The sequence below is a fragment of the Pristis pectinata genome, chromosome 3, assembly GCF_009764475.1.
Source record: "Pristis pectinata isolate sPriPec2 chromosome 3, sPriPec2.1.pri, whole genome shotgun sequence".
NCBI classification, from domain to species: domain Eukaryota; kingdom Metazoa; phylum Chordata; class Chondrichthyes; order Rhinopristiformes; family Pristidae; genus Pristis; species Pristis pectinata.
Genome location: NC_067407.1, coordinates 49,682,216 through 49,703,191, shown reverse-complemented (window position 1 = coordinate 49,703,191; position 20,976 = coordinate 49,682,216). Strand labels below are relative to the sequence as shown.

Below are 20,976 nucleotides of genomic sequence, written 5' to 3'. Positions count from 1 at the left end.
ACTGCATTAGATGTGTATGTTCCAATTATAAATGAGCAACATTGCCAGTTGTGCCCCTTAACCTGACAAAGAACACAGAATAATGTTCCATGCATACATACAGCAATAGTCTCAGATTCAGGTAATGAAGTAACAACAAAATGGCAAGAAATTCTTGTCAAGTAAATGTTAACAGATCTATCGAAGTGAAATGAAACTCAGTAATCCAATCTGGGTGTTCCAGAGAGCAATCATGACCTGCCTCAAACTGGATTACTGCTTTGTAGTAATTCATCTCCAGCTATCCAGTATCCTCTTCAACACATACACTATCCACAAAGTACTGCTAATGTGTTCTGCAACAATTAGGAAAGTCACAGACTCTTGTTAGGTGATCCTGCTAAAGTTAGCAAATAAATTATTTTATTGTTCAAAGTCTCAATGTTTATTACTGAACAGCTGAGTTCCACTATAAATTATAATGTTAAGAACTTACAGATGATTTACACCCTGAATAAGTGCACCTGAATTTTACATCTATTTTGATTTTGCAGAACATAGTACACAAATGTCTACAGGATAGAAATTATCTCTGCCACATTACCAGACAAATGTTTAATATACTTGCAGCAAATAACTTGCCCCACTATTGTAAAAACAGAATTACCTCAAGTTACATTGCCAACACCACTGGCAGAAGGCAAGTAACCATTTAATTGCCTTTCCAGTGAGTTAAGCCCATCATTCTTTACTCAACTTTAAACACTTCCATACGATGGAAAAAAAGCAATGCTGCAATTCAAAACTCCAAAATAAAAATTGTAATCTAATCCCTTATGAGAGCTCATTTCAGAAAAACCACAGCAGTGCAATGAGGCAAAGTAATAAGGCGATGTCACCATCTGGTGGTAGGTATTGGGAAGTAGGCAGCTTCCCAGAACCGTTGAAGTTGCTGACTCGCTGCTAAGAAACCTGCACACCTCATACACTGCAGGAGGCAATGGTGAGAAGAGAGCGTTAATTAATCATCTCTTGAAATCAATTACTGCTTATTGTTTTTGCAATGTTTAGCATCTTATGACTGTGCGCTTTGTGCTCATTAATTGCAGCTGCTTCAATTAAACAAGATGTTAATTTCCTTTTACAATTTATTCACTTGCCTTAAAACCAGAGTATAATTATTTCTGCATTCTGGAACACAGGACCTGGATGTAAACATGCAGTAGTTATATCAGGATTGATGTTTACTCAAAAATTATTTCATCCCATAAATAAGCCAAGAGTAAATATGATTTCTCTCTCAGAATTAGCGACCAGCATCCCATATGTAATTCTTGGAAGAAAACATCACAGCTGACAAAATCCACCTGCACACCAATCCAAATGTCTGACAATTTGGTAATAAAATATTAAGAACCTCTTGAGCATTCAGAGATCTTCCACATTACATAACTTTATTCATTTACAGGATGTAGATACTGCCAGCAAGGACATTTATTGTTGATTTCTAAATGCCCTTGTGAAGGTGTGGCCTGCTGCCTTCTTAAACAGTTGCGGTTTGTGTGATGCAGGTATTCCCACTGAGTTCAAAGCCAATTGCTGCCCTCATCGTTCCATGTGATAAGAGGCAGGAGCTTGCAATGAAATATCCAATGCAGAATAAAGGACCAAATTACACAAATGAATCTTATGGGCCTTATTACAATTAGCTCCTTAAAATCCATATTCAGTTTTCTTTATCGCAGTGCACCTTGAAAGCATATAGTAACTACTCTGTCTATGAGCTCATGGTTTGTCTTCAGAATTAATAGTTTCTAATTCTGTTCCAATTTGTGAATTATCTAATTTTCCTAGATTTATTTTGGTATGTCCATTGGATTCTGTCTCCTGTGTGTCAAAAGTGGTACAGTGGGATGTTTACCTCTGCAAATTCATTGAGTGCAAAAACAGATTGGAGTACAAATTGAACTGCATTGCACTGCTTTTTGTTTTGAGCACCATGCTATTCAAATTCAACCTTTTTAGTGGTGAATTCTAGAAACAGTTATTCTGCGCAACTTGCATAATTCAAGAAATACAACACGGTTCTTCCGAAAGTAGTATACAATGGAGTTGGGAATGTCCAGGGGTTCAGGAGATGACCGTGGCCTGTGTCTGTGTTTGCCTAGTTCTAATTGCTTTGCCACTGAAGCACTACCTAAGCTTGAGCTACAGGACAGGCATCTGAGATGGGGCACACTAGCCCATGGACCTTGAAGGAGGATGGACTCATCCCCCAAGAGGCACAGTCAGCCTTCCAAAAAGCCCCTGAGCACGAGGGATTTCTAAGTCAGTGATGATGGAACCTACTTAGCTCCAGCCTGGAGCCTGTACCTGGATGGTTCTTGCCAGTAGAGATTATAAGCACACCACCTCCCAAGACTGATCATTCCAGGAGCAGCAATCTATGCCAGAAATCCTGTTTGCTGCACAGCGCGACATTAGAGGGGTCACTGATTCTCTCTACACAAAGACAAGATACCTTATTTACTCTTCCTCAAGACGTTCAGACAGACAGAGCATGGATCAGCATGGCTGGTTTCAATTTCAGGGAGTGGTAAACTGCATTTATGTGGGAATCTGAGCACCACATGTATTGCAAATACCATTGGTCTCTGAGCATCTACTTGCATTTGATCTGGAGGAGAAATTTCTCAGCTGCTTCTCCAATTGGAGGACTAGATTTTGGGAGATAAGGAGAAAAACCCCCTCACCTACTCCAACTGAAGGTTTCATATCCAGGCTTTGGCTAGTGTGGCAGAGGGGTTTTGTAATAGTAGCTACCAGAAGCCTAGTGGAGAGTACCATCAAGGTCCTCAAAATGAAATTCCAGATTCTGCACTGCTTATGCCCAGGAATGTGGAGGAGGAGGAGGGCAGCTGAGACCTCTCCAAGTAGGAATGGATACTTTATCTGCTGTGCCTTCCATAATCTAACCATCAGGAGAGTCTCCATTGTGTGGGCCCTCCAATGGAAATGTTGAAAAAGGAGCAAGCCCAGAGGATGGCAGGGAGTGGGAGAATGTCGTTAGCAGGTGGAGACAAAGGGAGACCCACTATAGTGTTCAGCCACACCTTACTGTACAGAGATTTGGAGGTTCCATTCATGGACTTCTCAATCAAGCAGGAGGTGAATAAGTGGAGAAATAGGTGGGGTACTTGCACTTTAGGTACTTTGCGACTTACTGCCACCTACAGTCACTTCTGCTACCCGTGACCAACATCCAGAGAAAAAACTACAATCAGCTTGCATTAAGCTGACCAAGCCAGGCAGCTGCTTCCACTAAAGAACAGACAAATTTCCCAGGCAGCAATGAAGCAAAGACAAATCAATGGAGAATGCATCACTTCCTTGCCCTGAAAAGGATTCACCGAAGCTGCCAAACAGTCTCAATGTTTCTGACATTATGAAAGCCAAAACAAAGATAGTTTTATCAGCAACAGCTGTACTCATGAGGACTTCTTGGCACACCCAGAGGAAATCATTAAGTACAATCAACTGGTTTCATTTGGGATCATTAACAAGCAGCACAATGATTAAACACTCAACATCGGATGCTGTACTGGTAGCTACACACTTGTCTCTCCTGGTACTGGGTCAGAACAGGAAAGTGCTAAGTCTGAGACTCTCTCAATTTAGTGACGACAGACTGACCAGCAGGGCCCTTTAGAATCCCTTGTCACTAGTGCCAGTGAAGTATAATCAATATTGAGCTTTATGGCACAAAGTACAATGCAAAAGAAGAACACAAAACATTGTCCAGTATCTGTAAAAGGGATGGAAATCATGAAGACTGCAACTCATAGGCACTTCTGACAGTACCTTTTCAAGGTCTGGGTGATCTGGAGGACTTGCCTGTGGCCACATCATTAGATGCTGCAGGTCCAGTGACAGAACCAATGAAGAAAGCTACCCATTCCATTGAAACACTGCAGCCCTCCGTAATGCAATGATTTCACAAACCTGACTGAATTGAACAATGAACTGGGAAGGCAGCATGGAAGCTGTGCTCAAAATACTGCTCCCAAGAAGCCTGTCCTCCCTGAACAAATTTTGAACTATCTATACTACCTGTAGTTATTTACCTCTGTATCAAAATATCCCCAAAGACAGTACAAGTACAAATGGGGTGCTGACCCTTTGGATAAAGGGCAGTTAAGTGTTTGAATTATTTACCTTTGTTTTTAATTGAGACTTTTAAAATATATTTTAAAATGTCAAATATTTTGTTAAAAAATGGTCAATTATATTTCAACTATTGTTAAATGTCATGGACTACAACAGATATGTAAAGGAAGTTCAAAATCTTTTATTGGGATAATATGGCAAGGCATGTCAGAGCACCACAGGCAAGGTCTCAGTAGCATACTGTCTCCTCTCCTCCCACCTCACTGGATCTGATCAACCAGTTCACATTCAGAAAAGCCAAGTACAGGTAGGTACTGCTGATTTCTGAAATGTTCCCAATCCTGTAGCCTATCACTTATCTTCACAAAGTTGTCATAAAATTATAGAGTTATATAGCTAGAAACAACCAAGTTGCCTACCTGATCTAAACCCAGCCCTCTAGACCATCCATGTACCTGTCTAAATATACTTTAAAGTTATAACTGTACCCGTTTCTATAGCTTTCTCTGGCAGCTCATTCCATCTACCCACCACCCTGTGTGTGAAAAAGTTGCCCCTTTTAAATCTTTCCCCTCTTTAAACCCATGCCCCCCAGTAGCAACACACAAATCAAAGATTCAAAACCACTCATTTTTCAACATATTTGCCATGCCACCATCCAGAAAAACTTTCTTAATATTTTCACAACTACACTGTTTCAAGGTGGACTTAGGAACGTCATCAGGTCACACATGACCCAACGCAAGTCCTTTATTTATTGCACGACCAATGGGCTCAGATGATTATAGTGACATCAGTTTTGCCAGCCCATCCATTTCTAAAACTTAAGCTAAAATACATAAAACTGCAACAGAGTGGACTGCACCAATTTAGACTCTCACTGTGGTTTATTATCATGCTCCAGATTTAAATTGTTCCACCACTGGGCAGCATCCATTCAGTTGCTAAACTTTGGAATTCCCCTTCCTAAACTTTTAATTCTTTCTTTAAGGTACCTTCAAAAACCCACCCTACTGGCATAGCTTTTGATCCTCTGTAATAATATTTCTGTGTGACTCAGCAACAATTATTTGGTTTAGTAACACTTTATTCATGCAGCTAAGGACCGTTGTGACTGACTCTACAAAAGTTGTCATTGCTGCCAAATTCCACCCCATGCCCAGGCTCTCATGCTAATCAGAAGGCAGGTACCATCCGGTAGTGTCCATGATTATACGAATGGTGGGCTGGGCACAATTGTAGGAGCAGATGGAGAACAAGAAAACAATGAAATAAGAGGAGTTGGCCCCCAGGCCCCTCAAGCCTGCCCTACCATTCAATTTGATCATGGCTATCTATTCTGGCCTCAACTCCTTGTCCAAGTCAGTTCCCCAGAGCTCTCAGTTCTCAGATCATTCAAAAAGTATTTACCTCCACCTTAAATACTCCTAATGATCAAGCTTCCACAAACCTCTTGGGTAGAGAATTCCAGAGATTCACCACCCTCTACGAAAAGAAATTTCTACGCATCTACGTTTTAAATGACTGGCCCCTTATTTTGTAACTAAAGGTGGTTTTCATACATTTGACATCATGACAGAGGGGTCTAAAACAGGGACAAAGACTTAAACTGGCAGATGGATTAGAGCACAGATGAGATGTTTTCACTAGAGGGTGGTAGGGCTCTCACTTGCTGAAAGGATTGTAGAGGGAGAAACCCTCACCACATTTAAAGAAAGGCCTGGGTGAGCAGTTGAAGACTGGGGCACGGACCGAGTGATGGGAGGTGGGATTAACTTTGGTGGCTCTTTCTCAACCATCACAGACTCAGTGATTTCTGATACATTTCTGATGAAAGAATAAAATCTTCCTATGTTTAAACTAGAGCAAATAAAACATCACGTGTGGATTGTGTTATCCTTCAACATGCACTCCATGGACTTCGAGACAGACAACTGCTCCTAGCAGCAGGAAATTTGACCAAACACAGAAAGTTGAACATCTAAAAGGTTTTCTGGAAAAGCACAATGACGGCAGCTGTACTCATTTGAGCACTGCATGATTAGTCAGGTGGCACTGCTGTTCTCCCAGCCAATGGCAATTTAAATATTCCAGACAAATTCTCTTTGGATTCAATATTGATCTTGGTCATTGCAAATCTACTGAAAGTTTAAAGTACCATTTTCAATTATGACACAATCACAATGATAAATGAAAACTGGTTCAACAACAAGGCTAAGCAAGTATTTATTGCCCGTATATTTGCTTCACTACCATTATCTGTTTACAAGAGCTTGGATTCTATATACATACAAATTTAGCTCGATAAACAAGTGATATAAATTCAGGTATCAGATGAACTTCCTTGGATTACTCTGTACTGACTTTGTAGCAATTTTCTGGACTGCAGCCCTGAACCAAACAGTCTTGGCCAAAGTAACCATGGGAGCCAATTTACCAGAACAACAGAAACAGTATGGTTCACACAAGTCAACAAGTGCTTTAAAAAACACTATAAATCACTATTAATTTATTAGAAGAAAGCCATCGAGAATTTCTGCAACCCTAACCCACCAGCCCCTCACCCCTCCCAACAGTGGCTGAGAGCATTGCAAAAGATTTCTCAAGCCACACAAAGATTCAATGAAATCTTCCATGCTGTGCAACACAGAATAATGTAACCAGTATGTTCTAAATATTTTGAGTAATTGAATCTTAACTCAGCCTCTGTTGTTAAGATGTAATTTGATGGCACTCTTCCAGTTCAACCAACACTTTAGAATCCCTAATTTATCTTTCTTAATACTGTGCAGCCTGCAGCCAGTTCATCTCGACTCGAGAGACATCCCACCTCCAGATAAATATTAGAATGAAGCTTATCACTACATTTGTTAGTTTGATATTCTCTGCCCACAGAATCTCCAGTAAAGGGAGTCCAGATGGGCCTAAGAAATCCATCCAATCGTATAATTAATTTCTTCCTGTGCTTGAAAGCAGCAGCTGAAAATGCTCCAAGAGGAATGTGGAGCTCCCTGGCTGGCCTGCTGATCCCCAAATTTTTGCACTGAAGAATTATTTGGTCCCCTTATTTAAGAAACTATATACTCGCCTCAGAGTCAGTCCAAAAGAGATTTGCGGAATTTAATTCCTGGGATGAGAGGTTTGTCCTATCACAAGCGGCTAAAGAAATGACCGGAGTTTAGAAGAATGAGGGGTGATCTTATCGGAACATACAAGGTGTTATAAGGCACAACAGGGTAGATGTCGAGAAGTTTATGCTAGTAAGAGGATCGCAAGCAAGGGATAAACAAGTTACAAAAGTAGGGGGCAGTCATTTAAAACTGAAATGCTTAGGGAACTTCTTATCTCAAAGGGTGGTAATTCTCTGAAATTCTCTACCCCCGAGGATTGTGGAGGCTAGATTACTGGGGGTATTTAAAGATAAAGTAGATACAAGTTTTGAAAGATCAGGGAATTGAAGACTACGGGGAACTGGCGCAGAAGAGGAGTTGAACAGCCATGATGTTATTGAATGGCAGGACAGGCTTGAAGGGCTGAGTGGCCTACTCCTACTGTTTTATGCTCTTCTGATTCCTTCCAGACATTGTCAGACTGCTAAGCAGAGAACACAAATTGCCAGATATACCTGTTACCAAGTGGATCTGGAAGCAGGCAGTTGAAGGCTGTTTCAGAGAAAGAAAACTAATGGAACCAAAATACTATAATTAAATACAAAACTATTGTTAAAGTTTGTCTACCTCAGGCACCTGCTAGCACATGCACTAAAGCACAGTACTAAAAACAAGACTTGAAGAACACTCAAATAAACATATGTCAGTGAGAATCTCAGCACAACTGCATGTAATTTAAAAATGTGCTTTCTGCCAAATTTCTAGGAAAAAAAATTTGCAGCAGTCAAAAACTTTACCCAACACGAAAATACTTCAAGATCATAAGACTAGTTTACCAGTTCACTGAAAAGCAGATGTCAAAATATTTCTTTGTTTCACTGCCAACCTGTGAAGTATTAATTTACTTGTAAAAGATGACAATTTAATCTTTGCCAGTCATGGAATGCTACTGAAAATAAAATGTTCTTGTTCCTATTACAGTTGAATATGAAATGTTTCCGAGTATGGACTGGAGTTCAGAGAATGATTCTTTGAATGGGCAGACCAAGTTAAACGTGCAGACATATAGAAAAATAAGCTGGAAAAGGATCTAACTTTTTTTTAAGCAACACAGCCTATCGAACAATGAAAGAAGCAACGAATTGCTCTTATACATTCACGACTACATGTTCAGCAGTGACAGCTTATTGCAAAACTCGAAGAACTTATGCCCTAATAACATGGATTGAAAGAAAAATTGTCACTCACCTGCAGGGAATTGAGTATCACAAAGACATATGCCATCACAACAGAGAGTGGAACAAGTACTCCGCAGAGCCATGTGAGTCCCAGAATGGGCAACAGTACCAGCACAGCTTTCACAGCAGCCCTGCAACACAACGCTAACATCAGAATGAAGCAAACCACGCACAACATGGTCTTGTGATAACAAGACAAACCACAACGCCTGCTTCATGCAGTCAACTCAACGTCAGAGTGACAGAAATAACTATTTAATGTAATTATAGTCATTCTACATGCAATGTTGCTGCCAGGGAATAAAGTTATGTCATTATCCAATATGACTACATGAAGGGGTAAACTCAAGAAGTGGGAAATGATGACAAAATTTGGACAATACATTTTTTTCTGAGAAGTCAATTACTTAAGGGTTCTAAATAAAGTGCAAGCCTGAATAATTAATGGTGGGTTCTTTCCATGATGTTTCATGGCAATCTCCATGTTTCCAGCATTATCTGCCTTAGTTTTGCAATCCTAGCATTTACAGTACTGTGTCCTGCTTTTTATTTGGCAAGAAAAGTTTACTTCTTCTGAAGAGAAATACCAAAGTGATTCAATACCACCCTCTAGAGGACCATCATTCATATAACATTTCTTACCTTATCTGATCGTAGGCTTGCTCCATGGGACTGCTGTTAACAGCAAGCATGATTGCACGTCGCTTGGCTGTCGACATGGTGATCAGCACGACTCGTGTAAGCACAAACATGTTCACCTGTACACAAATAAATACAACTGATTTGGTAGCAATACCAGAAAAAGTTAACCCAAATGTAATTTAGGAGTAACTTTTTGAAGCTAAAATACATGAACGGCAAAATTGTTTGGAGAGTTTTATATGAATAAACTTTTAAAAGACAAGTAGATGTACCATAACCAAGCTCACAACAAATCTAAGGATATACTATTGTCACAATTGTAGCTTGCAAAGTCTGAAAAACAAGCACCTTTTCCCAAAAGAATTACAGATAAATAAGGGGAGTCAATGTTTATTATAAGTGATGATAAGAACACCACTATTAGTGCCAGCATGAGCGATTAAAACTAAGGTTAAGGTAAGTGTCATGACAGCTGGTGGCAGAGAATTTTTTGCAATGGTTCCTTTGACAAATTTGATGGATCAACATTAATCCAATCAAAAGGAATAAATCTGCTTCTGCGATACAAAAGAACAGGTTCTGCGGAAGGACCATCAAAGTACAAAGATGAAAGAGACTGCAGGTGCTTAAACCTGGAGCAACTCAGCAGGTCAAGTAGCATCTGTGGAGAGTCCTGATGTAGGGTCTCAACCCAAAATGTCGACTTACACCTTTTGCTTCCACAGATGCTGAGTTCTTCCAACTTCGTTTTTTTGTTACCGTCAATGCACAGGAATCTGGACCAGATATTCCCACCTTCACCGTAAGAGACTAAATGTCATGAATCCAATCCCCTCTCTAGAATTTAAGCATGCATTTTCAGTGCAGTACTAAAAGAGTACCACGTTAACAGAGTGGGTTTGAAGGAGCTGTCCTGGTAATTCAGAGTTCAATAAAGGTTCTGTGCTCTATTCAGAGAGTAGGATTGCTCTTTGTACTGGAGCCAACATTTCTCCCTCAAACAGTACCAAAATCATATTAACTGACTGCAGTACTTTAACCTTGCTGATCATAAAATCAGCTGCAATATTTGCTTACATAACAATTGCAGTTTTCCAAAACTAACTCTACTGGTTATGCAAGGTTTAGGATCTATCAAAGGGCTGATAAGATGCTACCCAAGATACTATAGAAAATGGCTGATGACAGAAAGAACCCACTAATATAAACATTTAAACAGTCCAGCAATGCAACTTCCTCAGTAACTGTAATTAGTAGGGTTGAACAGGTGTTGACAAAACCAGACTACATTTACCATCGAACTCTTAGAAATCTAGCCCAGTTTATACATCATTTAGCTACTGCTCAATATGTGTACTGTCCACATTAGTGGAAAGTTTTCAGCTTTCAATACCCAAGTGTTTTTTTTCCAGTAGCAAGCCCCAAGTTAATATTAAAAACTCTGTGGAAGGCAAGACAGAGGTGAATTTTATTCACTTTGAAGTGAGGAAAGGGAGGACAAACTTTGGCAGCACACCTCCCAAAGTGCTTCAAAGAAACTGAAGTACTTTAATGTATAATCACTATTGAAGTTTTAAAAAAAACTTTCCAGCCAACTTGCCACAGAAGGCTCCACACCAGGTGACCAGATAATCTGTCTGTTGTGGGATACATGTTCTCTAGAATACCGGGTGAACTCCCATGATAATCAAAAAATTCAACACAATCTTTTTCACTCAGTTGGGAGGACAGTCTCAGCCTCAAGTTAACCTCTCACCTGAGAGGGAGCACCTCCAACAACATAGGACTTCCGGAGTGCTGCTCGAATTAGGTCGGTAATGCCCCTAACTGGGGCTTGCACCTATAACCTTGGGGGCAATTATCCTATCATGAGCAATCCTAAACAACCTCGCCACAGTTAAGTATGCATTCTGAGCATGCAGTTGAAGAAAATTTGGGGAAGTCTTGATAAGCCAAATGAACACTGCAAATTTCAACAAACAGTGAGATATGGTGCACTGAAGTGTCTAGAGTTTAAAGTCAATTGATCAAAAAGTTGATTACACTTACCATAATAATGAAGATCACTGGCCCAACAAAGGCCCAAATTACTCCATTGTGGACATTCAGCCAGCAGTACCGATCAGCAATGTACTTGTCGTGTGCTGCTGCCAGTGTGATAGTTACTATTAGAACTGGAATACCTAAAATCAAAATGTAAAATATTATAAATAATGACAGGTTTAAACAAATTGGAAAAACTGATGATAACTAATGGATTATCATAAGATGCTGGTAGTTTCAAGTCCAAAAGGTTGATATTTCTGTACTTTCCTAACATGTAAGTAAACATAACTTGTTAGTTTTAATTACAAAACAAAAAATACTAGATCAAATCACATCCAGGTTACCTCTATCATCGATTTCATGCATGTCCGCGTCCAAATTTCCTTCTCATATATTCAATTTCCTGAAGGACTTTTTAGGAACTTGGACTTGGTCACATTTCATAGAAGCATACAACACAGCGGCCTACCTCATCCACGTCAGCCGTGATCCCTACCTATACAATCCCATTGCCTGCATTAGGCCTGTGTCCCTCCACACCTTTCCTACCCAAGTACCTGTCCAAATGCCTTTTAGTCATTGTAATCCTATCTGCCTCTACCACCTGCTCTAGCAGTTCATTCTGATAACCAACATCCTGTATGTGGAAAAACTTAACCCTCTAATCTCCTTTAAGTTTCTCCTCTCTCACCTTAAACCTGTGTCCTCCAGTTTTAAGACTCCCCAGCCCTGGGAAAAAAGAATCTGATTGCCTATTCTATCTATACCCCCTCAGAACTCTATGAATCTCTTTAAGGTTTTTACTTCTGTGAAAAGTCTTGCAAATCTCACACAATCTAACTCTGAACAACTAAATTGAATGAAGACCCAGTTGCACAGAGAATTTAAGCATCAGCCCTCATCCTAAAGCTTTCAGTCTCATTCCAAGATATGATTCAGTTTTCTCTTTTCCAAAGGAATTAATCAATAAGAGTTGGACTGCTTTTACTCAGAATATACTTCACATATCCAATAAAACCTGCATGCACTTTCCCATACAATCTGAGAAGTGGCAACACCTGTCTCACCCATTTTCCCTTCCCAACATCTAGGAACCCAAGCAGTGTCTGCAGATAAAGCAGCAAACTCACATACTTCTTCCAATCCCATGTACGCATTCACTGTTCACAATGTGATCTCCTCTACACTAGAGAAATCAAATGCTGATTGGGTGATCGATTTGTGGAATACCTGTGTTCAATTTGGAAAAGTGACCCTCCAGTTGCCTGCCATTTTAATTCACCACACCACTCTCACTCTGACCCATCTGTGCTTCCTGCACTGCTAGAATGGGTTCCAACACAAGCTTGAGGAACAACACCTCATCTTCCATATGGGCACACTACAGTCTTCTGGATTTAATATCAAATTTTCCAACTATAGTTAACTCACTCTTTATGTCTGAACTGGCCATTTCTGCCTGTCATCATGTTGGCTCGTTATTTCCTCTTTATGGCCAGCTGGGCACATCCCACAGCCTGGCTATTAGCAACACATAACACAAAGAATCATAATAGGCATCTAACTGCCACGTTACCCCATTAGGTCTCACCCAATTAGAAGAATGCTAGTCCTAAAGCACATTGAGGAAACCCTCAGTTTTAACCTGCATGTAGCTGTCCACAAATTTAACAAGTTGCAATAAATGCACCTTTTCCATGAATTAACTGGTTATGCCTTCTTCAATTCTCTGTTATAATGACTCTTTAAACTCATGACCTAAAATCATTTTACTTACACTATATAGCTGAATCAACTGCATGCTATCTAGCATTTGGAATAAAGTATCAACAGTCTGGTAACCCCAAAATGTTTGTTTCCCTTCTGTATAATTAAAGGAAGGATGAGTAAGATTTTTGGCATGGAGCAAAGTTATGTCTATCTTGCATGACCAACATGTGACCCTAATAGCATTAAGAATGTTAGCAATCCATGACACAATATCAACTGTATGTAGGCACTTTCATGTTACATTACAGCTGGTTAGTAAGTATTTTGTGAACTGCCAGAATACCCTGCTATAGAATTGTATTTTCAACCTTTTGCATTTTTAATATGTAACAATAGATTTGGCACTTTTAAAATTCTCTCCCATGAACAAAAAACATTCCTAAAGCAATGCCAACCCAAAGAAAACTTCAATCGATAAATCAAGGACTGTAATAGTTATCATAGCTGTGAGAAGTCCAAGTCAATGCCCCCTATTAACTCATTTTCCTCAAGCTGCAAAACTAAGATGGTGGTATTCTTATTTTGAATTCTTTCAACCATGAGAAACATATGAAGATTATCACCTTCCAATTTTCAGATCAACTAAATTCTAACCAGACCATCCAATGAGTGAGAAATAAACACTTCAGTTACTTGGGCTTCACAGCACAGATTACCAAGACTCACAAGCACATGTGACCTGTATTGTAGACCTTTAGCAATTTAATATAATTGCACTGATGTAGTAAACTTAATATCCAGAAATGTGCTTATAAATTCATCCTTTTTAAGTCTAAGACTTAATTACTTCAGTTGCTCTGAACCTGTTCTCATTAAAAAAAGGTGTTAGCAAGTGCATATTCTCTCAATTCATTAGACTTACTTACAACCATTAAATGTTACTTAAAATCCATTTTTCCTACAAAACAAATTATGATTAAGAAAACATTATTGTACAAGCATTTAATATATTTTTTCTGTTTTACACAAAGATATTCTATGTGGAATTCAGTGTTTGGCTTCTCTGGTTATTGCAATAGCATTGAAAGCCATTGGGAAAAATAACATTTCCGTCCTAATTTCTACATCGTCTTGAACTCTAAACTTTGACACTGAGACTTCAGGTTTGTCAGCATTAAGCTAAAGTTGAAACCAAATTTACACAATAAGTTTAAATAAACCTATGAACTACAAGCCACAGTTCACATTTTACATAAATTGGTCATTTGTAAAACAGCATCATTTACTTGAACAGTATACAAGTGCAGTATTAACAACCCAAGCTGGGAAACTATAGTTTCATGAGTAAAACAGTGTAGTCTTTAAGTAACCTACCCCATCCAATAAGATAGTAGTATTTCATTCTCCGTTCCTCACTCAGATTGACAGTAACTACTTTACTCCAGAGAAGCAGCCCCTCCACCATCATCCATGCAAAAGCAGCCATAAAAAATAAATGCAGAAGAGCAGTAACAGCTGTACAGGCAGTCTAGAAAAAGATGCAACAGATTACTTCTCTCATTATTAGTATCTTGAATGCCTTAATTAAAATATTAATAAACCAGGCTAATGTGCACTGTGCAAGTATCAGCTGATCATGTCAAACTTAACTATATACTGTCCCACTGCTAAGCCATCATGATGGCGCTCACTAACTGGACTCATTCAAAAAGAAATCGCATCAATTGGTCCATAAGATTCGTGGAACACCCAATCCGTAGCTCCGCACAAGCTCATAGCGCCTTTCTCTGCCTTGCTTGGAGCTTCAAGAAAAGGTGGGTGAGGGGAGGGAAGGCAATCATACTGTCAACCCTCCCTCCCCCTACTACACCAACCCTCCAATATAAAAAAACAATGACAGGTGAAATTCAGGAGGCAGATTAAACCAAACTCCTACCTGCTCACTAAGGTGGACATAAAAGATCCCATGGCACTATTTCAAAGAACATCCAACATCATTAAAATAAGAGGTTATCTGATCATGAGCTCATTGCTGTCTGAGACGGTGTGCACAAATTGTCTGCTGCATTTCCTGCATTAAAGCAATGACTACACTTCAAAAGAGTACTTTACTGGGCGTTAAGTGCTTTAGAACGTGCACTATGCAAATACAAGTTGTTCTTTGATTACTTACGGCAATAAAAATAAACAAGTCTCCTTGTTAGAATAATTTGCCATTCAATCATCATCATTACACCATGTAAAATACAACTTCACAACAAGAAAATTTTCCCTTGAAAACAGAACGGTTACTCAAAATTATTTGGTAAAGAGTTGTTAACCTCAGTGTCAATGTTGAGGATAAATTGATTCACAGACCAAAGCAACATTGTATGTGATTTTGATTAGAATATTACTGATCATAATCTCCAAATGATCCCCCGGTCTCAAGAGAGGTACTCCAAAATATTGTTCAGCCTTAGTGTTTATTCTCAAAAAGTACTGTGCTACAAAGCATAATATTCCAGGACTCTTGTCTCTATTAATAACAGTACAATGTTGCTCAACCATCTAGAAGACATCAATTATTGTTATCATACACATTCGAAATACCTTGGACGTGCTTATGCACTGAAGGCTTTATAATAGGACAAGTTGCTGTATCACAGAGGCTAAACATACCTTACTGTCTGTTGCTGAGTCACTACTCAGTAACACTACCTGTGCTGCAATCAGAGCCACAAACAAGTTTTTGTGGATGGAGGTTCGATCAGATTTTGGAATACTAGAGATTTAAACAGAGAGACAAATTACACTCATTTGATAAAGGTTTATCCAATAACTGCAGTTGGGATTGTAATGTGATGAGAACACTCCCACATCGTACCCCACACAACAAAAACTTCCACATAGCAGGAATTATTAGAATACCCACAAATAACAAACACAATAAAATACTTACTCCAATACAGTGAAAAGAATCAAGGTCACCACCAAGGCACATAGTGAGGCTCCAGATCCGATGAACGTCAGTTTGTTTAAAATTGTCTCCGTCTCCACACCCCACTGTATAGAACATTAGAACAATATAACGTTCTAGGAACTGTTGATTTGATAAAATACAATAGAGTGGACACCTGTTTAGAGTTGTTTAGTATTCCATTTCATTCACACTAAGAGATAAATCTGTAGAGAACATCTATCATATCCTTTAATACCCATGTCTTTTCATCACAATTGTACCCCTTGCCACATGGTCATTGGATAGCTGGCACCAAATGAGATACGGGGCCTAGCCCTTCACCTCACTGATCCCCTGAAGGTCCTCATGGCTCAAACTCTGTCAAATCCTTGCCCAAACATATCACACCTTACTCCCTTTGCTTGCTTAACCTAAAATGCGATCAATCTTCAGAGAATTTGTGTGTGTGTGTGTGTGTGTGTGTGTGTGTGTGTGTGTGTGTGTGTGTGTGTGTGTGTGTGCGCGCGCGCGCAAATTTGGGACACTTGCTCGAAATATTTGTGCTGATGAATTTCCTGAGAGTTGAGTAGCTTCAATGAGCACGAGGAAATCATGCATCAGAAGCAAAACTTTCATATATTTTTATAAAAATCAATGCAGTCAAGTAGATAAATTTGTGTTGTCATCATAATTTATCTTTATTCTTGGTTCAAACCATTTAATGTGGGAAATGCTGCTTTTCACAATGCAGCAAACACTTTTAATCACATTTGCCATGTTCAGTCACTCTGTCACACACAAAAAAAATCCTTATTGATCTGTGTGAAATATGTCTAATTGATACAGAAGTTACACTGGTTTTCCAGGAGTTATGCTGGATTGTCAGAAGAGTTCTGTTGGTTCAGCACAGCAGGCACTGATACTGAACACAAAGCTCTGCATTGTTTCCCAAGTGTAAAATCTTTCCCAACCAGCCCTATCATGCATAAATCTCAATTTCTTAATCACCCTGTGTCGTACAGACTGATTAACACCATTTTCATTATGGTTGAGAAAAAAAGTTGATCCAAGTTCCCACACATCACTCAAATAAGTATACCAGAAAGAAAAAACACCGTGGATTGTTTTCTTAAATGGAATGAGGATGCCTTAACTATTCACAAACCTACCTGTATTTCAGTGTACTGCATCAACACAGCAAAGTTAGTTGTATGGCTACAAAAGCAGACTGTGATTTCAGACTCAAACTGGATCACTTGGCAACCTTGGCTTGACCATCCAGCATAATGTCCATCTCTGAAATAAACATAATAAAATATCCACTCTCCACAGAACAGAAATTTTAAAGCCAAAAACATTCAGATAATCAAGTACACAAGACATTTTATCAAATTAGTAGTTAACTGAAAAGCAGACTTATATTGAAAAGGTATCTCAGAATCATACAACAGAGACACGGGCCCATCGTGTCCATGCCAACTCATCTATACAAATCCCATTACCAGCAAATGGTCCATTGCCTTCTGTGCCTCGACGATTTAAGTGCTCATCCAGATACTTTAATACTTTTTTTTAATGTTGAGCCCCCTAAATTAACTAACACATAGTAGTATACCTGGCACTTCATTAAGTATGTTAATAAATTAACCAGTATGCAAGAGGATCAAGAGGGTCATTGATTTAATCCTCTCAATATGAAATCAATCAGCTCAAATAACTGGCTGCATTAATAATGGGCCACACAGAGGTGTAGCCACTAAAGTCGCCGCCTCACAGTTCTGGTGACCTGGTGCTGTCTGCGTGCAGTTTGAACATTCCCCGTGATTGCATGCATTTCCTCCGGGTGCTCCTATTTCCTCCCACATTCCAAAGACCTACAGGTTGTAAGTAATTTTGAGAATTAAACTGCCCTAGTGTGTCGGTGAATGGTAAAAGCTGGTGGCAGTTGATGGGAATTTGGAGTGAATAAAATGTGATCAGTGAGATTGGGTGGTTGGCACGGAGTCGGTGGAGTGCAGGGCCTGTTTCTATGCTGTTTGGTTCAATGTCTATCGGACAGCAAAGAGAAAAGTCACCCTCAGTTCCTCCTGTTCAACTTCCAGTAGCCCCAGTTCAATTGGAGTGGAATACTTGCCCTTATTTGCTGATAACAAGAGTGGGTAGGAAAATCTCGTTTATTCTCATGGTGTAACAGCTCGTACTTACGAGACTCGAACCGCCATCGGCAGCCATGGGCGGACACGCAGCAGCGCATCGTGAGCGAACCGCGGGGCGGGCCTTCCGGCGGGATCCTGACATCACATCCGCCAGAGAGGCTCTCGGGTATCTTTGTGTGCGCACGCGTTTTGCTTCACACAGTAAAGTGTGCTCTGATTCAGCTACATCGTCTCCGAGTTCTCCTTTCGGGAACATGTCGCGTTCGGCTACATTTGGTGACCCCGTCGCTTCCAGACGGCATCTGGAACCCGCGACATGAATTCCAACGACTCACACAACGCAGTCTCGCTCAAGCTCCCGACTTTCTGGGCCGCTCAGCCCCACGTCTGGTTTGAGCAGGCTGAGGCCCAGTTCAGCATCAGAGGCATTACAGCCGACGCCACGCGATATCACTACATGGTCAGCACGCTTGACCAAGACACAGCAGGCCGGATCATCGACTTCCTGCACCAACCACCAACGGAGGACAGGTACGCTAGCATCAAGGTGCTTCTAATCCGTACTTTCGGACTCTCCCGCCGCGAACGAGCCACGCGGCTTCTGCACATGGACGGCCTGGGCGACTGCAAGCCATCCGAGCTGATGAACAACATGCCGGCGCTCATGGATGGCCATAAACCGTGCCTTTTATTCGAGCAGTTGTTCCTCGAGCAACTGCCAGAGGATATTCGCCTACTCCTCGCGGGTGAGGATTTCAGTGACCCGCGCAGACTTGCAGCAAGGGTGGACATTCTGTGGCAGAGTAAGCAGCGGGGAGCGGCTTCCATCTACCTAACCACGACCGTGCAGCCCAAGGTCAAAACCCCACAACCGAAGCCACCGAGACCCGCAGGGGACAAGGATGAAGGTTCGGACCAATGCCACCCACCATGTGCCTTCCCGGGAAACGCCGGGGCTGGCCGTCGCTAGTGGCTTCGACAGCTGGCCATTGAGACAGCCTCCTATTCCTCTGGGACCGGTACTCCGGGTGACGTTTCCTGGTGGACACCGAGGCCGAAATCAGCGTTCTTCCCCCCTCCAACATGGACATCCATAACGCGGCCCCAGGCCCCGACCTCACCGCCGCAAACAGCACCATCATCCGAACATACGGCACGCGCACCAGCCCGCTGCATTTCAGACCCAGCTCCTTCACCTGGACCTTCACGGTAGCAGCTGTATCGTGGCTGTTACTAGGGGTGGATTTCCTACTGGCCAACTGCCTCCTGGTCAACCTGAAGGGCCAGCATTTGGTCCACACCGAGACCTTCCAGCTCGGAGAACCCACTGCCCGGCCCTCCACCTGGACTCAGTCACACTTTCGGGTGATGTTCGCCAGGGTGCTGGTGGATTTCCCCTCCATCATCACCCCACTGTTCTCCACTACCGGTCCCAAGCACGGCGTGCAGCACCACATTCCCACACAAAGACTGCCGCTGCATGCCCGAGCCCATAGGCTCCCACCCGACAAGCTCCACCTCGCCAAGGAGGAGCTTATCCGTCGCTCGGACAGCCCATGGGCATCTCCGCTACACATGGTACCCAAGTCCGCAGGAGGGCAGAGACCCTGCGGGAACTACAGGAGACTCAGTGACACCACAACCACCGACCGATACCCGGTGCCTCACATCCAAGATTTCACGGCAAACATGCACGGGGCGACCATCTTTTCAAAAATCAACCTGGTCCGGGGGTACCATCAGATCCCTGTACACGCTGACGATGTGCCCAAGACAGCCCTCATCACCCCATTCGGGTTGTTCGAATTCCTAAGGATGCCTTTCAGTCTCAAGAACGCCGCCCAGACTTTCCAGAGGCTTATGGACTCGGTAGGTCGAGGCCTGGATTTCGTCTTCATCTACCTAGACGATATCCTGGTGGCCAGCAAGTCACGCCAAGAGCACGTGGCAAATTTGCGCCAACTCTGCCAGCACCTGAGCGACCACAGACTGGCAATCAACCCGGCAAAGTGCCAATTCGGGCTGACGGAAATCGACTTCTTGGGCCACAGGGTCAGCCAGCATGGTGCCGCCCCACTACCGGACAAAGTCCAGGCCATCCGCCAGTTCCCCAGACCCAGCACAATCAAGGGCCTGCAAGAATTTGTGGGGATGGTAAATTTCTATCATCGGTTCATGCTGGCGGCTGTATGCATCATGAGGCCCTTGTTTGGTCTGATGGCCGGCAAAGCCAAAGAGGAGGCATGGGACGCGGAGTCCATGGCTTTCGAGCGGACCAAAGAAGCATTGGCGAAAGCGACCCTCCTGGTACAGCCGAGAATCGACGTGCCCACAGTCGACGCTTCCAACATGGCGGTCGGCGAAGTCCTGGAGCAGCTTGTCGAGGGCCAGTGGCGACCGCTCACCTTTTTCAGCCGACACCTGTGACCACCGGAGGTTAAGTACAGCGCTTTCGACAGGGAGTTGCTAGCGCCCTACCTGGCTATCCGGCACTTCCGGTATTTCCTCGAAGGAATTTCACCATATATACCATAGAACCATACAACACAAAACAGGCCCTTCGGCCCACCATATACAGACCACAAGCCCCTCACCTTCACCCTTGCAAAAGTATCAGACCCATGGTCAGCTCGGCAGCAGAGGCACCTCTCCTTTATTTGGGAGATCACCACGGATGTCCGCCACATCGCAGGGAAGAACAACGTGGTCGTCGACATGCTGTCCCGCCCCCACATCCACTCAATGACCACCTCATCCCCAGGGGTCGACTACATGGCGCTGGCACAGGCGCAACAGGTGAACACAGAGATCCCGGCCTACCGTACCGCCATTTCAGGACTCCAGTTGGAGGACATCCCCGTCGGCCCAACTGCAGTTCGGCTCCTTTGCGACACGTCTACTGGCAGACCCCGGCCTGTGGTACCAGCAGCATGGAGGCGACAGGTTTTCGACACGCTACATGGCCTGGCCCACCCGTCCATCTATCA

The 20,976-nt window shown here is 42.1% G+C and overlaps 1 protein-coding gene across 1 annotated transcript in view; it reads right to left on the bottom strand.

Annotated features, from left to right (window-relative positions):
• LOC127568212 (adhesion G-protein coupled receptor D2) overlaps window positions 1-20,976 on the bottom strand; it is a 228,195-nt gene that overhangs the window by 178,290 nt on the left and 28,929 nt on the right. The window contains exons 12-18 of the mRNA XM_052011694.1: window positions 17,003-17,129; window positions 15,834-15,937; window positions 15,554-15,656; window positions 14,267-14,420; window positions 11,186-11,319; window positions 9,137-9,252; window positions 8,505-8,625 (exon numbers count right to left, since the gene is read on the bottom strand). Of these exons, the coding sequence (XP_051867654.1) occupies window positions 8,505-8,625; window positions 9,137-9,252; window positions 11,186-11,319; window positions 14,267-14,420; window positions 15,554-15,656; window positions 15,834-15,937; window positions 17,003-17,129 (859 nt within the window). The remainder of the gene's footprint in view (window positions 1-8,504; window positions 8,626-9,136; window positions 9,253-11,185; window positions 11,320-14,266; window positions 14,421-15,553; window positions 15,657-15,833; window positions 15,938-17,002; window positions 17,130-20,976) is intronic.